Below are 22,138 nucleotides of genomic sequence, written 5' to 3'. Positions count from 1 at the left end.
GTAAGGGGGAGAGGAAGAAGGGGAGGGAATGGAAGGGAGGAGATTTATTTATTTGTTTGTTCATTTATTAGCTCCGTAGTCTGGAAAGAAGGGAATGAGACCAAGAAAGAAGCATCTTAAACCTGAAATTAGCAAAGGCTGGAAGACTGGGTGAATGGGGATGAAAGGAGAAAACCAAGGTCTTGGTCAAAACACCATGTATATACGGATCCCATTTCCTCGAACCTAGATAAAGAAATAAAGAAGGGCTTGATATGCTATCAGGGAGAGAGTAGATATTGGATTTGAGAGACAGAAGTGAGGAAGGAACAGACAGGAGAGAATCGGAATCTGATTCAGTCTCAAGAGAGATTAGATCGTAGCTCTTGAAATGGGCCTGTCGGGTGATGGCTACCGCGGTGGTTGGGAGGGAGGGTAAGGAAGGAAAAGACTAAGCGTCCTCTGGGTAAAGAGCAAGAAAGCATGGGTGTTTTAAGGGAAGGAAAAGTGGGATTTCCTCTCTTGATCTTCTGAACTGAAGTTCTTTTCATTTTCTCCACATGGATATTTCCAACACCTTGCCAAATATCTCCAACCTGCTCTTGGGCTCAAATCCAAAATTACATCTTTCAAAAATTCTAATAAACCCACAGTGGAGAGGAAAAGAAGAGAGATAACAAGGGTGGGGGGGGGGGGGTAAGGAAAGGCTCCTCGAATTGAAACCAACTTTTTTCTGAAAATAACAGCGACATTTCTCCTTCCCTTCTCTCCGCTTCTGAGATTTGACTTTCTGCCCATACTCTTACCTCACTCCGGTATCCTCCCTTTCTCCCATTTTTTCTCGTTACTTTAGTGTTTCCGCTGTGATTAGAAACTTAATCCCAAATTCAGGCCCCAGTGGCCAAGGAATAGACTGAGATCTCTGTTGTTCGGTCTCTATTTCCCTCAGTGCCCTCTTATCCTCCGCTCACCACATAGAAAACAAAGGAGAAGGATTTTATATTTCTTTGTTGTTCTTAAAGGCTCATGACTTTAAAGGCAAGTTCCTGACCCCTTGGATATAAAGATAAGCAAGATGCCTCATCTAGGCAACAAGATCCTGACTTTCCACAGCAGTCTCAGTTCCCCTTGCCTAAATGGAGGTGTGATTGAAAGAGCTAAAGAGTTGAATAAAACAAATTACACTTAAGAAACCCAGAACACCCATCCTCTTGGCTTCCATCCATACCCATCTCTACGCTTTTGTAGGCATATTGTAGTTTTCACAATCAGAAAGGACAAGTGTTGGGGTGAGGATGTGGGGAAGCCTTTTCTTCATCCTTCAGCCTTGGGACAAAGGAGAGTATCTGGGTGAGGGAATTTTGGCATCCTATCAGAATTAATGAGTCCTCACCTGTCCCCATTCTTTAAACTGACAATAATATCATAATGAAGCCTTAAATATTTCAGGAAGGCAGGATATCTCATCCTCAAACCAAAAATTGAGGGAAAAAGCAGAGTGTAAAAGTGCATATAAGCAAGAGATCAGGGAACTTCTAAGACCTACTTTTCTAGAGAAATCAAACTTATTACTGAGTCCACACCCAGAAATAAGGATATAACATCTCTTCTGGGTACAAATACCTATACAAAGCACACACAAGCACACATGGATATAAAACATAGGAATACCCTGAAGAAGACCCTGCACTCTGATACAAATATCCCCATTTCAGACTTATTGAAAAAACAGTCATGCTCAAATCCTATTTTCCATAGCAACGAGTGGCCATGGACACAAATATATATTCAAGACACACAATAGAAGCACACACATCCATCAAAGCACATTAAACTATCCATTTACATAAAACATATCCATATGTTATTAGAAGACGCATAAGTTATACAAATAAATGCAGAAAACAAAATGATAAAATGATTAGGTGCACATACAAGCAAGTCTATTCGCCATATTCATGCATACATGTACACATCATATACTCCCATGTACACACTTCCATGCACAGAAGTCAAACATGCTCACAAACACATATACTCAACACACTCATATACATAACTAGTTTCACACCAACTTCAAACGTTCCTGAACAAAGGTACACACCCATACTTACATGCAACACATTCACACGGACATACAAGAAGCCAGAAGTCCCCTTTGCTTCTCAAATGTATAAGCTAAAAGTCCAAACAATGGACCGTCGTTTATGGCAACGAGGCTTTTAAAGTTTGGGGTCAGGAGATCCATCTCGGGGGTATCTTCCTGATACAGAGTTTCTGAATGTAGTTACAAGAGACATAATGGAAAGTGCTCCAAAAGAGAAAAGTTGACTAAAATTAAAGAGCCTGACTCAATAAGTAGTATATGATGGATGCAATACTCTTCCACACGCACTCACTCTTGCTCACCCCCACACACAGAGATTGAGTACCACAACTGGCACCTCTATATCATGCCTATGAATACAGGGTTTATAGCTATATCTCAGTATGTCCACCACTGCCATTTTGCAAAGAACAAGAAAATGAATTGTCACTTTGGAGATAGAGTCATTGGTGGAAGGATGGACTAACAGATTATTTCTTTCTAGAAACAGACAATTTGTAAACATTTTTGGTCACTAGAATTTTCTTGAAAAGTATCCTGATTTTCCTCACTAAGTGACCCTACCGCCACCACCTTTCTCATCTTTCTGGGGTTACTTCTGCCCTTTTCATTTTCGACCCAGGCGTTTGATTACACGTTAAGAGCCCCTGAAGTTGATCTCATAAAAATGCCGCCATCTCACTTTGATCATTGAGGACTGCGTAGGAGACTTAAGTGGGTGCTAAAAGCGGGGAATGGCATCCGGCGGCCCATCTCTCTCACCTCTCCTCCTCTCCTCTTCGTACTCACCTCTCCCTCTCTCTGTCTCCTCTCTACCCCTTTCTTCCTCTCTCTGTGTCACTTCTATCTCCTCCACCCAGTCTGTCCTCATCTCTCATCGGACTCTCCCTCATTTTCTTCAGTCTCCTCTTGAATTAGGAGTTTCTGGATCCTAAAAAGGGCTACAGGCTGAATTCAGGTGACACAGGAGAAAAGGGGAAGGGAAAGTCAGTTTTCCGTGCCAGTGCAGCAAGTGATTCGGCCAGAGGAAGAATCATATATTCCTTCCTTCCAAAGCAGGAAAGCTTCTTTCTAAGCGACATGTTCTTATTTTCTTCATTTTAGGGCATTTGGCAAATGGGCCAATGAAATTAACTTGTAAAATGGGCTTTTTTAAATGGCAGATATGAACTTGCTCCATGCTTTTTGATCTCTCTCTCTCTCTCTCATTCTCTCTCTCTCTCTCTCTCTCTCTCTCTCTCTCTCTCTCTCTCTCTCTCTCTCTCTCTCCTCACCCCAACCCCTCTCTCTCTCTCTCAATTAGGCATGTGGCATTGAGACTGAAAGAGGAAGTCGTCTTTTCCAAACCCCAACTGTCCAGGGCAATTCCTGATAGACTAGCTCCTTGCTGGCCACGGGGATGAAGTCTCAGCCCAAGTGGGGAGTGGGAGAACCAGAATGATCTAAAGGAGAAACAAGAGTCTGAGTAGTGTAGGCTCGGGTTGCTGTGCCACTTTATCTCGCTCTGTTCATTGCAGCTCCCCAGGGCCCCAAACTGACACCGAGACAGTCTCCGACCGGCCACCAGTCACTGGCCGCTGCATTAGATCTGGGCAGACTCTCTCCAAAAAGCCGAATAACTCACGTACAGAGAAATATAACCTTAACAGAAAAGACAGGATAAAATGCCCCCACAAAGCAATGTAAAGAGAAAAGAAAACAAAGCAAAAGGAGGAAAAGAAAATAAATATAAACTAAATTACCGGTCCTTGCCATATTCAAAACAACTCCTCTGCGTGATTCTAAGAGTATTCTCTCCTTTTATCTTTATTGACTCCACATGAAACTAAATTCATAGCTCAGATCTGAGGAAAGAAATAAAGGGCTCCTTTTCCCTCTTGGAATTATACTCAGTTCCTACAGCTTAGTGTTCTTCCAATGACACCGATCTCTGATACTTGGGGCTGGCTCAGAGTATTCTCACACCAACCCATACTCTTCTTACTTAAAGAAACCGGTCTGGGTTTTTCTCATCCCTAAAGAACCTGAGGGAATGATTTCGGGCAAAAGAAAGTATTCTCCAACATATGGGAGAAACAAACACCACGGGGAGGGGGACTCGGAGAGCGAGAAGAGCCCCCTGAAATCATGGCCTCCCTGATTTCCTCAGACGTCGGATGCATAGAAAAATCGTGAGAAGATCTTCCCCCCTCTTTTCTTATAAAAGATGTCAGGAAAACAAGGATGGAAGAGAAGAACCTGAGACATTACAAACCTGTTAAGAGATAGTCTAGACTAAGCAAAGGAAACCTAAGAAATTGTAGCTGCCTGCTTTGACATTTGCTGGTAGAAGTCGACATCGTGAACGTGTGGTTTAGACAGGGAACTGAGGGTTGGGTCAATACCCGTCCCAGGACTGGGAAGAATTTGCTTTTTATTTCATTGTTTAAGTTTTCCTGCATTATAATGGAAGAAGAGGGAGGGTAGAGAAGATTCTGGGAACATTGTCCCTCTTCTATCTCTGGGGGGAAAAGGTAAATCGGTTTATTCCCCAAGCCTGTCTCACTCCTGGTTCTGATATGAGAGAAACTTTACTCGGTTGTCGTGGTGGTGGTGGAGGAGGAGGAGGAGGAGGAGGAGTAAGTAGTGGAGGAGGAGGAGGAAGAAGAAGAAGAGGAAGAGGAGGCCCCAGCAGAAATTTTCTGGAAGTTGAAATAAATGAACACTTTGGAACTCTCCGGCTGTCCCCACTCCCTAGCTCCAGAACTAGAGACAGACACAGAGGGGTCATCGGCCAGGCCGGGGGGCTGCACTGGGAATTGCCTATGGACTGGATGGGAGGGGACATAGGAAGAACTTTCCGGTCTCTCTCCAGATGGCCCAGTCCCAGGGCCAGGCTCCCAGGCGGGGCTCCCGAGCCAGAAAGAGAAGGCCAGGCCATTCCATGGGCATATTTGCCAATCAACGCCTCAGTGACCTCGGCTGCCTTAGCCATGTGTTTCTCACTTCCCTTCCCCCAAGTCCGAGAGATTGGGGCTGGAATGAAAGGAAAGGTTTTATTAATTTTTTTATTATCATTATTGCCAACAAACAACGATTAAATTTAAACAGGGAGATTTTAGCTAACTTTGGGGACTAATTTTTAGGGAAGATAGCAAGCAACCCTCTCCCTAAGCACTGAGTCGCCTGCTTCAGGCAATCTCGTAGTTTCATGGGGACAAACTCTTTTGACTTTTTTTCCCCCTTTCTTTTCTCTCAAGGAAATGGAGCCGCCGTTAGCTCCCTCCAGTCGCTGGTCTTACTTTTATGGTGGCCCCGGAATAAACTTTGGTGGTCAAATTCAAGTGCTAAGCCTGCACAGCTGTCTCCTCACAGGAAAGCGGCAACTCCCCCCACCCCCCAAACACACACACTTTTACACTGGGTGTTCACAGCTATTTACTTCTTAGGCTATTGATCCTTAATTCGACCCATCTCTCTTTCCCCCTTCCCCCCCTCCATCCACCTACACCAGTCCGCTCCCACCCTACCCCGACAGCCTAGGGGTCCTAGGATTGGGAAAGAAATTTGGCTAGGGGAAGGAAGGAGAGTCATAGCCTTGACCTATAGGAGCAACTCCCTTTGTCTCTCCTAAATTCCATATTCCTAGAAAAGAGAGGAATCTTTAATATTTTTCCCTACCCAAAGTCCTGTCCCAAAATGGGGAATCTTCTGATCTCCCATAGACAAGAATACAGTGGGGTCCTAGTGGACCCTATAAAAGTTACAGTCTATACTTCTCTAATACGATAATTAAAAACTCTGACTCAAATCTCCCTATAAATGGGGCAGAGGGGAACGCAGACAACCAATATTTGGCTCCCTCTGAGCCATCTCTGACCTGTTTTCTTCTGAGGACTCCCTCACATTACCAATTTTATTTTATATTTTAATTTATATATACATAAATGTGTATGCATATATATTTACACTGAATATGAAAATTCTCTCTTTCAGCTTATATTAGGGACTAAGGGGGGGGGGATATAATGAAAAGAGCGTAAGGGAATGGGAAAGGGAATGATGGAAGCTGGGATTCTGGGTCTTGAATTATTCCTGGCTTAGAGAGCATATTAGGATATTAACAAAAACAATGGAATGCTGGTGTCCGAAGCAGCTTGCCCAGCCGCAAGGCTGGGACAGAGACCACCGCTGGCTCCAGATGTTGCTTTTAATGAAATACCAGTTTTTTTTTTAAGCACCCACAAACAGCAGCAGCAGCAGCAGTCGGGCGCCAAAGAGTATATGAAGATGATTTAGTTTGTGAATAGAGACTAGGGTAAGGAGTCTCTAGATAGAGGCTAGAGAAATTCCTCTGACTATGAGTCTCCAATAAGTCCCGGATGGGCAAAGAAAAACAAAACCTTGGGAAATGTAATAAAAATGAAAACAAAAGTTGCCTAGATAGAAATTCCGTATAGAAACGAAGATACCCCTGACAGCTTTTCCACCAGAAAAGGAAGCTAGTAAACGTCCTCTCCATCAATTAAGTCTGAATTATTTTTAGGGATATTGCCATCTCTTTTCTTTAGGGGGAAAAATGAAGAATACTATTGGAAAAGTGTCATTTGCCTTGTCCTTGTAGTGCCAAGCTGTGTTCTCTTCTCCCCGCCAAATGTATTGCTGACATTCTCTCAAATAAACTTCTTTTTTTCCCTGCTCAGTTGTGTTCAGTGTGATCAGAAAAAAGACAGATTTAAGAAGTGGTGGAATAGGGGAAGGTCCCCCATTATAGCACCCCGATGAAATTGTTGATCCTTCCAGAGGACCAGAAATAAAAGAGAAGGGAGTGGGGGATCAACTCTGCCTGCCTGGGAGTGGGGGATAAACAACAACAACCAAAAAAAAAAAATCAACAAAAAAACCTATTCTGTCCCCAAACCTTTCCCAACCCAGCAGCTCCTCCGAGGAAACGGGATGCGAGTCTGCAGCTGTCACCACCCTTGCCTTAGGAGATGGAATTTTTCCCTAAACGTGAGACCCGCCTACTCTAATGGAGTTGGGGGCCCCACCAGTTTAGATCAGCAGCTCTGATCAACTCCTGGCTGGCCTCGAAGCCTCTAATTTCCCAGCATTTCCAGGAAGAGGGAATTGGAGGAGGGGAGAACCCTAAAACTCAAGAAGTGCTCCCAGAACCCCAGCGTTTGCCCTCAACCCGATCTGGATATGGGCGATGGGTCCAGAAAGGGGATAAGGAATTGGCAACGGATATGTGTGGGAGCCAGACTCAGAAAGGCAGGAGGGAGGGAGGGAAATATAAGATAAATGGCTTGGAGCAGTCTTTTTCTTTGGGGTTTGGGGGTTTGAATCCACAGTGGATCTAGCTTTCTCGGCATTGATTGACAATAAAGGCGGGTATGAAATATTCACCAGGGCCACTCTCTCTCACTAAATATTTAACACAACATTAGAAGAGGTTTTTCCCAGACTTAGCCAGGCACCGGCTGGACTCGTTGGCTCGCCCCTTTGATAAATGACTAATACCATAGCCCAAAGCCCTCGAGAAGGGAGCAAAGGAGTGAGAGAAAGTTAGGATGCTCAGAGCCGCTCAAGGACCTTTTGGAAACTTCTCTCACCTTGCTGTCCACCCAAAGAGAAAGAATAAGACTCTCTCCCTATTTTAGACCCCAGATCTCCAGGAGTAAGAAGTTACCAAACTCTTTTTCAATCTGCCAAACAGGTTACTGTGTGTAGTTGGGGGTGAAAGAGTAAATCATTAAAACCCTGAGGGAGAAAGAGGAATAAATCCACTTCTTCCCACATGGATTGAGGTAGAAATGAATGTCAACTCTCTCCCCGCTACCCCCCACACACATCTAGTCCCTGTCTGAACAGAGAGAGAGGGAGCAAGACCCCTTCCCCATATGTGAGAACTTCCCTCCCCTTCCCCCAGTCCTGAGGGGGGGAAAGCGGTAGGGATAAGAAAATATAACTAGCCCCCCAAACTCCCCCTCTCCACCCGCCCCCAGCCCACCCCCACCCTCTCTCCCATTTTGCTCGCTCCCTGGAATGGAGAGGAGGGGAGTGACGAGAGAACAGGAATACAAATCTGCAATTGATTTTCATAATGTTTCTGCGGTGTTCTCAAACCAATCGCCTGAACCTCCCCGGTCTTACCTAAGAGAGAACCCCTCCTACGTCTCTGAAGTGCTCCGAACTGATATATGACAATATCTACTTTGGATCACGTGCTCGGGGAGAGAGACTAAGACGGATAACGCGTCATCTCGCCTTCCCAAATTTTTCCCCCCTCGCTAGACTGGGTCCAAAACCTCCATCTAGAGCAAGCAGAAAAGGAGAACGATGTTTAACTCGGTTAACCTGGGTAACTTCTGTTCGCCGTCGCGCAAAGAGAGGGGCGCTGATTTCGGCGAAAGAGGGAGCTGCACCTCCAATCTCTATCTGCCCAGCTGCACTTACTACGTGCCCGAGTTCTCCACCGTCTCTTCTTTCCTGCCCCAGGCCCCCTCTCGCCAGATCTCCTACCCTTACTCCACCCAAGTGCCCCCAGTCCGGGAGGTCTCCTATGGCCTGGAGACCTCGGGGAAATGGCATCACAGAAACAGCTACTCTTCCTGCTACGCTGCGGACGAGCTCATGCACAGGGAATGCCTCCCTCCTTCCACCGTGACCGAGATCCTCATGAAAAACGAAGGCTCCTACGGCAGCCACCACCACCCCAGCGCCCCCCACCCGGGCCCCGGCTTCTATTCGTCAGTCAACAAGAACAGCGTCCTGCCCCAAGCCTTCGACCGATTCTTCGACAATGCCTACTGTGGGAGCGACGGGCCGGCCGAACCCCCGTGCGTGGGCAAGGGAGAAGGCAAAGGGGAACCCGATCCCCCCCAGCCCGGGGTCCTAGCTCCCCGGCCCGAGTCCGGCGGAGACCCGGAGGACGAGGAGGAGAACACTAACCCCAGCTCATCCGGCTCGTCCCACTCAGCCAGCAAAGAGGCTAGCAAGGGAACCAGTTCCAGTAGGTAGCGAGTCTCCTAGCCAGTAAACTGGGGGAGGTTAAGGGCGGAGGGGGGAAACAGGCGGGGGGTGTTGACTCGTGTTTTGGGTCGGTCTGATTTTATGTGGAGTTTTATAAGCATTCAAAGGATTTTATTATAACCTACAAAGCCCTCTCTCCCAACGACTCGACTTTTTACGATGGAGAAAGGGTGGGGAGAGAGGGAAAAGGGCTCTTTGGAAATGCTCTGTGAACCCCCACCCCACCCCCGCCCCTTATCTCCCTTAGTCTGTGAAATTTTTAAAAGCGCCACGATCGCCGGCGATATTAACTTTGATCGTGAACTTAGAGGAGCATTTAAGGAAGGAAGGATCGGGGAGCTGGACTACTGAGGGGGGTGGGAGGGAGGGGAGGAGTGGAGGGAGAGAAAGGGGAGGGCGAGAGGGAGACAGAGGAAAGAGGGGTAGGGGGGCTAGAGAGGCAATTGAGCAGAACATTAAACAAGAGAAGCAATCGAGGTCTATTTGCGTCATCTCCTTTTAGGTTTTCTTTAAAAATTGAAACGAAATGTCTGGGGGTCCTTAGGGCTAGGGGTAGGGCAGTCCATTGGTGGAAAGTAGTGGTGAGGGGACAGTTACAGGAGGCTGTATTTTATCTCACTTCTGCGGGGTCTGGAGAAAATAATGGCGGCCCCCCACCCCTCCTGTCAGCAGCTCCAAGGCTTTACTGAACTGCAAAATTCAATAACTAAAAATCCAGGCTTCTGAAAAGAGGTGGCCTCATTGAAAAGAGTTCATTATAGCTTCCCACCGATCAGTTCCAGGGCCTGGATCGCTGGAGTGAGTAGAGCTCCTGAACCTAACAGTTTCCCCGCTTTCCGTTCCACTTCCTTTGATCAGGAGGATGGCGTGAAGGAACACCCGACAGGTCTATAGGAAATAGGCAACACAGAAGAGCTTGAACGGCTAGAGAAGGCCCTTGGGTTGAGAGGATTTAGGGGAACGCTCAGGAGTAGAAATAGGTAGGCAAATGTAAAGATGGTCACTGGTTTTCTTTCGGTCCCTCCTTTTAACCTCTGCCTGTGCCTTCCTGTTTCCACTCTTAATAATAGCTCACATTCAGGACATGCAAGCAAATATAGATGAGCCCTGGTAGTAACATAAGCAGGTCGAGCAATTCTGGGGGAAATCCACTTGCACAGCCTCTAGGTCCATATAAGCTGGAACCAGTGGGGTCGGGAAGCTGCCTCTGCCCTGCTTCCCTTGGATGCCCTGTCAGGATGGAAGGAAGAAGCCGGAGGTCAGGGCTAGGGCGGGTGGAGGGAGGCTCTTCCCCAGGTTTCTGGGGTCTTTGGCTTCTGACTTGTCTCTTCCCCTCTCCTTGTACTTCTCCCCCCTCCCTCCAGACGCCCCCCGCACCCGAAAGAAGCGCTGCCCTTATTCGAAATTCCAGATCCGGGAACTGGAGAGAGAATTTTTCTTCAATGTCTATATCAACAAAGAGAAGCGGCTGCAGCTGTCCCGGATGCTGAATCTGACAGATCGACAAGTGAAGATTTGGTTTCAGAACAGAAGAATGAAAGAGAAAAAACTGAGCAGAGATCGGCTGCAATATTTTTCTGGGAACCCTCTACTGTAAACCTTGGACTGGGCTCTACTGTAAACCTTGAACTGGGAGGGGGAGGTCAGGGGAGAGAGGAAGGTGTGAGGTTATTTTATTTTATTTTATTTTTATTTTTATTATTTTTTCTAACTCGCCTTCTCTCTGCGGGTGGAAAACTGGACTATGTCAACTGGTGGGAGGCTTTGGGGTTCCCCAGTTCTCCCATCCCTCCTTTCAGTCTCTCCCCAGGACTATCTGTCTCCACATTTCGTCTGTGACTGTCGCTGTGGATGTCAGGGATTTTGTGTATGGGGGAGTGGGGTGATCAATCGCCATTGGAAATCTTCTCTGGCCAAGATGAAAACTCTTTATTTAAAAAGCAAAAGCAAAGCAAAACCACACCACACAACAATTTATTCTAATAGTTGGATTTGGATGGGGAGTAGGAAAGGGGTAGTGGGCGTTTCAGTCCAACCTGATACTAGTAATAATGCCTTTCCCCATTTCCAGTGAGAAAAAACCTGATAACGTCCCCTGTCTGAGAACTAGAGAGCCTCCAAACCTCCTCCAGCCCCTCCCCAATTTCTTTCCACCTCCTAACAAGGGTGGGATGGGGGGGGGGAGCAGCAATTTGACCCTGCCATGTGTGAAATTCATGTACCTTCAATTTGGTGTTAGGTGTGCAGAGTCTGTGTCCTACCTCCGTCTGCACCTAGGTGCACAGCTGTGAACCTATGGAGCTGTCTTCTCCTGTACAGATGTTGAGCCCTCTTTTCTGGTGCGATATTCCTGACATTTTCTCCCAAACTTTCCTTTCTTCCTTCCCAGGTCTTTTACATCTATATATCTATAGTCTATGCAGTTGTTACTTCTTTTTTTTTTTTTTTTTTTTTTTTTTAAGAAAAAAAAAGAAAAAGAAAAATGGGGAGGTGTAGGAGGGAAGAAAAAAAAAGGAAGGCTGGGGAGGGTAAGTTTACCACTTTCTTCACATTTTCCCCACCATTTTTGTAAATACATTTCACAAGTATTTTTCCTCCCCTTCTCCCCCTCCCATCTATGTCGGGGAGAGGAAAAAGAAAAAATGAAAAGTCTAAGAACTCATCTCTTCATATGTGTGCGTGTGCGTGTGAGTACGTGTGTGTAATTCCCATCCATCCCCATCCTTCCAGGGGGATTTCTGTGAATTTTTGTGGAAAATAAAAAGATTCCATTCTGTTCAAAATTATTATTTCATTTAACCTTTTCATTAGGTTTTCCTCTTCTCCAAATCCTCAGTGTAGCAACCATTCTATATAAGGCATGACAGACATTAGAGATAGATATGGACATTTCTGGATGAGAAAAGTAAAGCAAGACTCTAGAAGGTAGAAACTAGAGGAGAGAAACAAGGGAGACAGGAAGACAAGAGAGATGCATGTGACATGTAATCTTTGTATACTTATGGAATACTATATGCCCTCTGTGCTCGTGTGTGGATGAATGTATGCGTGTAGCTTCCTCTTCAGGGTGAGGAAACGGAGACTCCATTTTCCCTCCTAATCCTCTCCTTTCTCATGTGTAGTTGGGGCCTGGTCCAAACTACCAGCAACGTTGTGCTTTTAAGCACATGTTTGTTGTGGAGTTAATTGTAACCATCATCGAATTGAAATTTATAGGAATTTTCTTGGCTCCGCCGCCCTCCCTCCAGATGTCTCCGTCTGTCGCACTTAAATTTGCAGGATTTCCTCCACCCCCTTCACGAGAAGACTGTATTGGAATTTTTATATATGGTGATTATTGGGAGAGGGAGGGAGAGAGGAGGAGGGAAGAGTCTTGGGGCCCTGAGATGGGGGAAAGGAGAGATGAGGCACATTAATAATTACTCACAGCACCCCCTCCCATCCAAAGCACTATTGGAATACAAAGTCAAAGGCCAGTATACTCGCCTTCCTTCTCTAACTCTGTCTCTCCTTCCCCTCTCCCCATTTCTTCCCATTCCCAATAAAAGGCAAGGACACCTCATGGTTCTTTAAGCATAACAAGTGAGAGCTAGGGCTGTCGGACCATCCATTGAGACCTTGTCTGCCTCCAACATTACTTGAGCCAGTGTATAAAATCAACAAAATTTGTTTTATGAAGAGGGACATCGAAGTGAGGAGGGGGGTTAGGGCTGCCAGGGAGATGGCTGGAGTGAAGCAGGGAGAGAAGTTTCAACACTCAACTGTATTTGCATGTGGGGTTCTTGAAGATAGATGGTGGATTTCCCCTATGTGTCTTTTCACCTTCTCATGCACTGATTCATGGGAGAGGGTCTCTCTAATTTGTGATATTACTATTCTACTCAATTTAATTAATATATTGTGTGTGTGTGTGTGGGGGGTGTTAGGAGGATACCAGTCCCTCCTTCAAGCATTCTCTGGATTCGCACTTGTTTTTGTTCAATTCACAGAAAACATTTTTCGATACAAGAATATTAGGTAAAAGAAAAGGAGCGAAATGACTGGTATCAGGCTACCAGTTCTGAAGTCGGTGACCATGTTTATTTAGTTTAGATAAATTGGAACCAACTTATATCCTGAACAGATGGAAATATACAGTTTATTCTCAACAGAGTGGGTTAGGAGGAGAGGTGAATCTGTGCGGAAGAGCACGGTTTTTCTCCGGGATTTGTGTGTTTATTTAATTGTCTACATATATCTGGTTTTATATATGTGGGCACACACATATACAGTTTGTCAATATGAGAGATTTGTAATTATGCAGAATGTATTCGAAAGCTTTTGCATGTGAGCGGGAGTATGTGTGTGTGGATGTGTATTTCCCTGCTGAAAGGTCGTGAGAGCATTTTCGTGTGAGTGTGAATGTGTGGTGTGTGCATGCGTGTGCTCGCACGCGTGTGTGTGTTCTCGTGCGCTGTATGTTTCCGTGCAGTAGGGTCTTGAGAGCAGAGAGATGTTTGGCTGACTTGGGAAGGGTGATGTGTTTCCGATAAAATAAGATGGGGACAAATATGTGAAATCCAGAGAAAGAAAATAAATGAAACCTAGTGATTCGCGGAGACTCGGCTGACTTTGGGAAAATACAATTGAAACCTTAGGAAAATGATTGGAGTCTCCTAGGAATTGGATGTAGGAGAATTGGTTGGGTTGGGGCAAGGATGGGGAGGGGGCGAGAAACGAGTACATTGGGGATTGCTAGTTTCAGTGAAAGAAGAAAACAATTCTTTCTGAAAATCCTAATGCTTCCCTCGTCGGGATCTACTACGTAATACTGGCTCTTACTACTTTTGCTGTCTTACTCCCTGAGCCCCAAAAAAGAGAGAGAAAAAGGTTATTTCTCCACCTTTTAAGAAAATCCACCTTTGATTCCATAAGTGCTGGACCAAGTCAGAGCTGCTCCAACTGGAGCCCGCTCCCGAGTTTTGTAGCTTTGGTTAATCCCCTCGAACAGCGGCGCTTCCCCGGGAACAAAAGATACTAGTCTAGACGCCGCCATAAAGCGCCCCCCGCGCCTCTAAAACCGACTTCATTTTGGCCTTAACGACCCAGTCTGGCCTGTGGGAGAAAGCTTCCGCACTAAACAGTAAACAAATCTGAGAGGGAATTTTCCTGAATCTTCCCTCCCCGATATCGACACACCCCAACCCCCTTTCCTTCCTTTTTTCCCCCGGCCTCCTTCCTTTCTCAGTTCTTCGTCTCCCCAAACCTTGTCCTCACTCTTCCCCCTCTCCCTCCCCCACCAGCCCCCCCAGTAAATAAACCCGAGGCCTAGTTCAAAGTTTCCTGGAGCTAAAGAGGAATGTTGGTCGTAAAATCCAAGTTTATAGCGCACGTGGGAGTTTACAAGGGTATTAAGTGGTGTGGCCCAGGAGGGAGAGCCCGCTGGGCCCCTTGCCCTGTCCGGATCCCTCCCCCTACCTTTTTTGGGCGACAGGGCAAGGGAGACTCGGGGGGCTTGAAAATATAGGGGGGTGTAAAGAGAAAGAGTGAGGACGTATGTGTGGGGGGAATAATCTTGCAAGTCCGGATGTCTATCCCAGGGCACAGAAGAATTCATAAAATATGCTTAATCTGAACTCGTTCTTCATCCTTCCCATCCCTCCCAAAGCGGATTTTTGGAGAAGAAACATAGAGCACAGAGAGAGGTGGGAGCATCAGATAAATGGGACATTTTGGAAAGAGACAATAAGGGTGTAGCTATTAGGTTCCACTGCCAGCACAATCCCGGAATATAGATAACCTTCCCCAGACTGAAGGAAAGACTAAGGGTGATTTTTCAGGTGGGGAGTTCTGGGTTTTTCTCACCAAGGAAAGGAAGAACTTTGAACTTCAAGGGAGTCAAGGGCGCCACGTCTAACCCCTCCCCTCTCAGAGAAGAGTCCGAAAGATTAGGCCTGGTCAGGCCTGGGGTGGGGAGTGGTGTATCCTTCCTTGGGGCAGTCGCTCTCGGTGTCTGGAGAGAATATTCCCGTTCACTCTCATATCTTCCTATCCCTTAACCAATCTCCCATCAGTCCACACCAGTCCACGCGACAACACTTCTTTATTATTCTTATAAACCTTTTGAAAAGGCAACACTGGGGAAGTTTTCAAAACTTTGTTTGGCATAAAAGTTTTACAAGATTTTCCCCTCCCCTTTTTCTTTCCCCCTCCCTTTTATTTCTGTCCACGCCCAAAGTTAGAACCTGGATCCATGCCCTATGTTTCCCTAAGGGATAGGGCGTCAGTGCTGGTTGGGGGAGCCTAGATTTTACTCCCTTTCAGCTCATAACCCGAGAGCACTCCCTAGAGCAAAGGTGAAGGAGGTTGTAATGAATATATCACAGAGTTCCCACCTTGGTCCTGCGTTCCCAGACAGGACGCAGAAGTCCAATGTAATTTTCTTTTTCTGTTCTCAAGATACCCTCCCTCAAAGTTTTGCAAAATGAAGACATCTTCTAGGATTACCTCGAAGAGGAGAAACCTATATAAGTGGCACAATCCTATCCCAACACTCACCCACACCCACCCACACCCACACAAAGCAATTGTGCTCATGGTCTCACTTAGGCAGTGTATTCTCGCTCTCTCTCTCTCTCTCTCTCTCTCTCTCTCTCTCTCTCTCTCTCACACACACACACACACACACACACACACACACAATCACTCACTCATTCACTCACTCACTCATAGCCCTGAAGAAGAGAAACATAACCTTGACTCCAATCCAGGAAGCGATTTGGGTAGGGTCGATGTACTGAGATCTTACCAGCCAGGAGCCCCAGGCTGGGGAGCAGGGCCAACAATGGCTTTGAAGAGGCTTTGAGACGAGAGACAGAGAGACTGAGAAATCAAGAAACACAGGGTCCTCAGCAGTCGCTTCTGGAGAGTTGTCGACCTCAGGACCCGGCGGAGAACTGAGAACAAAGGCTCCAAGCATTGGGAAATGGACTTGAAACTGCAAACCTAGGAGCTCTCTCTCTGCCCGTAGGTCTTTGGGTGAATTATCTGATCCAGTTCGCCACTAACTTTCAGGATGCCAGAACGAGAGGGAAAGTGGAGAAATGATAGTAAGATAGCCACCTACTTCTATTGCCCAGCCAGCTAAATCTTTCTTTTCCACCTCCCAGTCCTGCAGACTTTGGGCAAAGTGTCCCCAAATTCATATCTGTCCTAGGGTGACCACCAGGTTGAGAATACTAAATATGGTGTGACCTTTGGGAGGAGGGGAGCCATTTAGAACTGGTAGAGAGTATTAGAATCAGTTATCAACTTTTTTGGAGATTATTTAAATATAGAGTTGGAGATCCATAAAGCCCTTCTAAAGATGAAGAAACTTTCTTGTTTTCTACATTCTTTACTTTAAATGGCCTTATCTGGGGCCTGGATGATGGCACCCCTGCCCTTTACCTTTTTTCCAAGGAGAGCTCTCAGTCTTCCCTGGCGCCGCCCTCTGGGAGCAACCTGAGAAGGTCAATAGCAAATCTACTGGGCTTGGGGTGTTTGGTGGGGAGCCCCAGAGCTTCCATAAAAATCCTACAGTTTTTTTCCCTTAGAGAGAAGCAGACAGAAAGGAGAGGTAAGAGCTGCTGCAACACTGACTTTGTCAAGGAAAATTATAAAGGATGATTAAAAAGGGAGAAAAAAGCAAGAGGAAATAAGGAAAGAGAAAAGAAAAATAAAGAAACAAATGAGAAAGGGAAAGAATGAAGGAAAGAGAAAAGAAAAGGATAACGGAAAGGAAAGAGTAAAAAGTTAATTTTCTAAATTACTCTTGCTCTGGGCTAGAGAAGCAGTGGATTAAGAAACTTTGGGATTCATTTCTGGAAAAGGAATTTGTTAAGGTTAAAGAAAACCCGACTTTCTGACTTTTCTCTTTCCAAAATCCCAGCTCTCCTGTCCCACTCAACTTTAACTAGGTCTCCCAGCAGCCAGGGATGGTTGGAGAAACAAATTCAGGAATTGAGAGACAGGGGCATTTGGGAAATAAACCATAAAAACCAAAGGGCTGGGGTGACTTGTGGTCCTCACCCCCTCCTCCCCAATTGCTTGCTTTCTGCTGTTTTTCTTCTAAGCTTTTTGTTGGGGGGGGGGGGGAAGGATTCAAGTAAGTGTCCAGTGAGGTAAGAAAATAATTGGCAGCATTAGCTTTTCATACTGAGAAGGAGCTGCTGTTCCTGTGAACCTAGTAAGAAACGGAGGGTGTTTATCTGTATACATTAGAAGAATATCGGACCGGCGTGTAGTGATCTTTTGATCGCTACCCTCTCCTGAAGGTTTCTTTGCTGTGTGTATTTGTGTTCTCATCTGTGTTTATCAGACACAAACATATGTATTGTAAATAGTCAAATACCTATGTGTGTACGAAATATAATACATAAATGTGTATATATATATATATATATATACATATTCAAATATGTAGTGAAGTTTGCTGCTTATTTTTACATATATTGAAACACGGCAGCTAAATACATAGTGATTGGGTTTCTTCATAACCAAATAGATTTCAAAAGCTGAATTAGTGTATACACTTATGTTCTGAGGCGTCCAAAAATATCTATTTTACAATTCAGTCTTTCTCGGGTTAGTCAGTTTTCCTTAGATTTCACGAAAGATCTTCATGGCCGGCAGCTATACCCAGGACTGAGCGAACAAAACCTTTTTTTTTTTTCCCTAGGATGAGGAGGTGGGGGAAGAAAGTTGGATTTTTATATGATTGAAAATTTGGGGAACTCAAAAATACTGTAATTTAGATCCCTGGATACCGCCTGTGCCCTACGATCTTCCTTTCGCTGGAAGCGATTCCAACACATCCACAGGCACAAACGCACGTGTTTGCAAGAGCAGGTTTGGGGGCGGAATAACATTATATTTTAAAACTATCTCTGAAATTAAAAAAAAAAAAGGAATTCCTGTCCTTGTGGAAAGTCGCCCCCCCTTTTTCCCCCCCAAGGAGTAAATGGAAATATCCTTCAGTCTCTTTTCGAGGAATCCTGATCCTATATATTTTTTCTGTCTTTTCATCTCATTCCCTGCTTTAAAATTAAGGAATTTTAAACTGCTCTGGCCCAGTCTCCGGACCCTAGTTCTTTCCATCCACATGGTCAGACCTAGCCTATACAGAGAGCTATATTCCCCACCATAGGGCAGAGTCCTCCTAATTAGTGGAGTCCGGTTTTAGTGAATATAGCGTTGATAAGGAATTTCCTAGCTGGAGAGCAGGATCTCTTAACAAGCAAATCTGAGAAAGGTTTAGGCGAACGATCCAGGGCTACCTCAAGAAAAAGGTCTCTTTTTGGCCCTATACTTATGGGGAAAGGGGAAACAACGGAATAAATCAGGAAACTGGAAAGGATTATTGTTATATGTGCAAAGAAGCAGCCGGGCCTATGCCCAGATGAGGCACATGGATCTCTTAGATAGCTGAAAGATTCTCCCCCCCCCCCCCCGCCCCCCAATCCTTACCCGCACCAAATGAAGGGGAATCCCTGGCTTTACTGGTTTGACAGGGAACGAACGTAAAGTAGCAATTAAAAGAAAAAAAAATTGGAGAACAATTTCTGAAAAGAAAAAAATGTAGAGGGCATTGATGGGATATTATACCATAGTAAAATTCCTTCTCTTCCCCCCTCCCTTTGAATATTTATTCAAAGTAAACTTTTGAAATTCCGGAAAGGGATTTGTCTCGGTTCGACTGACCGAGCAAGCGGACAGAAACCCGGGGGAAGGGTTGGAGTGTGTGACTGAAAACTCCCATTCCCTCAAGACAAGGGCCTAGGACCTAAGTCGAGAGCCCTTAGGCACGGGGGACGCTACCGCCGCTTTCTGGGTGTCTTTGAACGCCAGGACCGGGACAATAGGATGGAATCTGTCTTTGCTCATGGCCTAGAGAAAGGGAGAGTCAGGAAAGAGAGGGCGGAGGCCCGGGGAAAATCTTGAATTTTCTCCAAATTTCGAACTCTAAAAAGATAATGCCTCCAGGCTCACTTCCCTTTTCCCTTCACCCCAGTTATTTAGTTCTTTTCCTATTCCCAGGGCACTCTGAGGTCCGTATTCCTCACCCATGTCCCCTCCCTGAAGTCTGTAACTCCCCCCCAATAAGTTATTAAAGTCCTCCTTGCTCGCTGTCTCCTGCTTTAATAGAGCCGCGTTCGCTTTTATCCTGCGTAATTAGAGGAGAACATTTGTCCCACCGGGGGTCCCACTTAAGCTGATGAATTTGATTTCTTTTTTCATTAATGGACCGTGTTTATCATACTTCTAATTATTTCAACTTTAAACACTATTTGTTCTGGTGAGGAGGTGGGAGGCAAAGACAAAGTCTCCACCTTCTTGTAAGGGGTATTCTTAATGACTCTAAAGAACTTTTTAGTGAACAACGCTTCCCCCCCCCCCTCCCCAAGCTCTGAGGTGAGGGTAGAAGTAGGGATGGATATTTTTATGGGGAGGGCAGGGTAGAGGGGAGAAAATTGTAAAGCGGGAACTTTATTCCCTTTGCTTTTTCTATTTAAATCCAGGTTGGGTCTGGATGGAGTTTTTGTTTGGCTTTGAGGGGGAATCTGGATTTTCTCTCCAGTTCTTCTGCTCCCCCCACCCAGACACTTTTCCAAGAGAGCTTTGGGTCCAAGTGGCTGCTGACTCAGCACAACCACAGAGTTCAGGGGTCTCACGGATGTAGTGGCAGAAAGAGCTCAGTTTCCCTTCAGTTCGGAGGCCCAGGGAACCGCCAAGCCCCAGACAAGCCCGAAAGGATAATGGGACTGGGGAGCTAGGATGGAGGGGGTAAGACACAAATTCCTAGGCGAATTTGGGGGCCGTGGATGATAAAGACAGGGGAGAGGGCCCGGAAGCAAGGAAAATAAAAGTTCAGCCAAAGAGGGGGAGGAAGAGCCCCCCAAAGCCATATAATTCTCAATTGCTTTGGTCTTTAATTTCATCGCCCTATAAATGAGGAAATATCAGTTCCCATACTAAATTTTTATCCTCCGCTGATAAATATGACGGGGGAATTTTCGTTGGGTCCTCGTAAAAGCGAACGGTTTCGATCAAACTGGTGGGAAAGGACTATGCAGATAATACAAACAGACTGGCCGTAAAGCGTCGGGTCGCTTTCGAAGGGGGGAGGGGATGGGGAAGGCTTAGGGTGGGGGGACAAATGGTTCTTTGCTTGAAGCCGACTAAGGCTCTTCTACTGCCTAAAGCCTTTAACCTTGTCCAGGAAAACGTCGCGACATGGCTCGGCTGGCCACAGAGCTATTTTCTCGGCCAAGCAAGTCCAGAGACTCCTGTAGAAAAGTCTTGGCCCAAACCATTTCCAAACCAATTTCACCTCTTGGAATTGGGGGCCGGGGAGGAGGGATAGCAGTCACCCCTCCTCGTTTTCCGCTGGGTCGGAGCCTTTTGCCGCAGAGCATTCCGAATCTTGTTTCTTTCTGACCTGGAGGACTGAAAATTAAATTTATTTTCGCAACCCTCGCCACCCTTCACGTTTCCTTAGTTGACCCTAGGATCTGGGCACTACTGTTGCTAGCCAGGGCCGGGCTGCCTTTCCGGCCCGGCTTGCTCCTTCAAACACCAGCGGATGGCGTTCAGTCCTACTGCTTTCTTTTGCCCCAGCCCAGCGGGTTCGGGCCAAGAGTGAACCGTTGGGGAAGCAGGAACCCAGGAAAAGGATCAGATAGTCAGGGAAAAAATGTGGGGCTACCGGAATGACCAGTTATTCTTTAGTCCCGTTTCTAAGGGGGGGGGGGGGGGGGGGGGGGGGGGGGTTGTTTTTTTGGGGCGCGTGGGGGGGGGGGGGGGGGGGGGAGAAGCAGGGGGAGAATTGTATGTAGTTCGCTTTGGGAGAAAAGCAAGCGGAAAATGGAAAAATAATTACTTCCAACTTGAATCGCTCCTGTTTCTCTCCTTTGTATTAATGATCCACACTGCCCTACATCGAACCCCCTAAAAAATATCCTTAGGCCTTCGTTTCAATTCATACATTAGACTATCCCGAACTAGGTTCTGTTTCTTAGACTTGTCTCCTTGGGTTTCTGTCTCGGCCGTTGGCTCCTCAGGAACAGTACTATTTTCCTGTTTTTTCCCAAATTTTGGGAAAGGGTAGGGAGAGCAAGTTCACGAATCATATAGAGAATTTTCCTCCCCACCTTGCAAGTGGAGACGAACCCGGATATAAGGCGAGCCTCCTAGAGAATGACATTCACAAACCCATCCGGCTAGGATAAAGAAGTAAAAAGGAAAAAAAAAAAAAAAAAAAAAAAAAAAAAAGAATGAGAGGCAATAATAATGAGGTTCAAACAGTATTGGTGGGGAGAGGAAGAAAATACTTTCTTGTTCTGGGAGTGCCTGATCTCCTATCAGAAAGTCTTTCGGGTGGAGCCACCAAGTTACGGTAACTCTCCTTTCCCCCCAAAATGGATGGGAACCCCAGCTGGAACCTGACCTCATCTGTTCTCTCTGATAAACATTACTCTTAGTCTGTCCCAATCTCAAATTACCACCCGGAGAGATCTAGAAGAGAAGAGGAGGGAAGGAGAAAAGTTTAATTTATTTTGAGGTCCTTTTTGGGTCCCCCCATGGCTCAAAGCTTCTCAGACACCGTCCCTCATACACACATACGCTGAAAAAAAGAATGGGGTTGGGGGAGAAGAGAAAAGGAAAAAAGGGAAAGAAATAAGTACCTGAAGTATATCTTGACCTTTTAATTTGAATTTGACTTTGTTTTTATTTCCAGTTGTCTTTCTCTTTCTCCCTCACTCACTTCCCTCCCCCTCTTCCCAGCAAACACACTTTAACTATTGGTAAATAAATCCATTCTCCCCTCTACCCCACATCCCCTTCAACCCTATATCCTTCCCCTTCCCCCCCCCCCCCCCCCCCCCCCCCCCCGCCCGCCCCCGCCCTCTGGTCCACCAGTACTCAGGTCTCTTCCTTTGTTCAACGTGAAGGTCTCTGACGTCCTTACCCAGCGTTGACTGCTAGGTGGCGCTGTTACTCCACGATGCGCTCTCTCTC

General features: G+C 46.0%; 1 protein-coding gene across 1 annotated transcript; it reads left to right on the top strand.

Moving 5' to 3' along the window:
- The first annotated feature begins 8,279 nt into the window (after positions 1-8,279).
- HOXC11 (homeobox C11) lies at positions 8,280-11,508 on the top strand. The gene is made up of 2 exons (XM_003772313.2): positions 8,280-9,080; positions 10,465-11,508. The coding sequence occupies exons 1-2, from the start codon at positions 8,408-8,410 to the stop codon at positions 10,695-10,697; spliced, it is 906 nt and encodes a 301-aa protein (XP_003772361.1). The 5' UTR covers positions 8,280-8,407; the 3' UTR covers positions 10,698-11,508.
- Positions 11,509-22,138: the final 10,630 nt, after the last annotated feature.

This window comes from Sarcophilus harrisii, chromosome 5 (assembly GCF_902635505.1).
Source record: "Sarcophilus harrisii chromosome 5, mSarHar1.11, whole genome shotgun sequence".
NCBI lineage: Eukaryota > Metazoa > Chordata > Mammalia > Dasyuromorphia > Dasyuridae > Sarcophilus > Sarcophilus harrisii.
Note: the sequence above shows the minus strand (reverse complement) of the source record. Positions and strands in the feature narration are given on the sequence as shown.

Excerpts from the sequence above, each read along its gene's own strand:
- HOXC11 (XM_003772313.2), top strand. The coding sequence starts at position 8,408 with ATGTTTAACTCGGTTAACCTGGGTAACTTCTGTTCGCCGTCGCGCAAA. Across the intron at positions 9,081-10,464 it reads TAGCAAGGGAACCAGTTCCA|ACGCCCCCCGCACCCGAAAG; the intron begins GTAGGTAGCGAG and ends CCCTCCCTCCAG.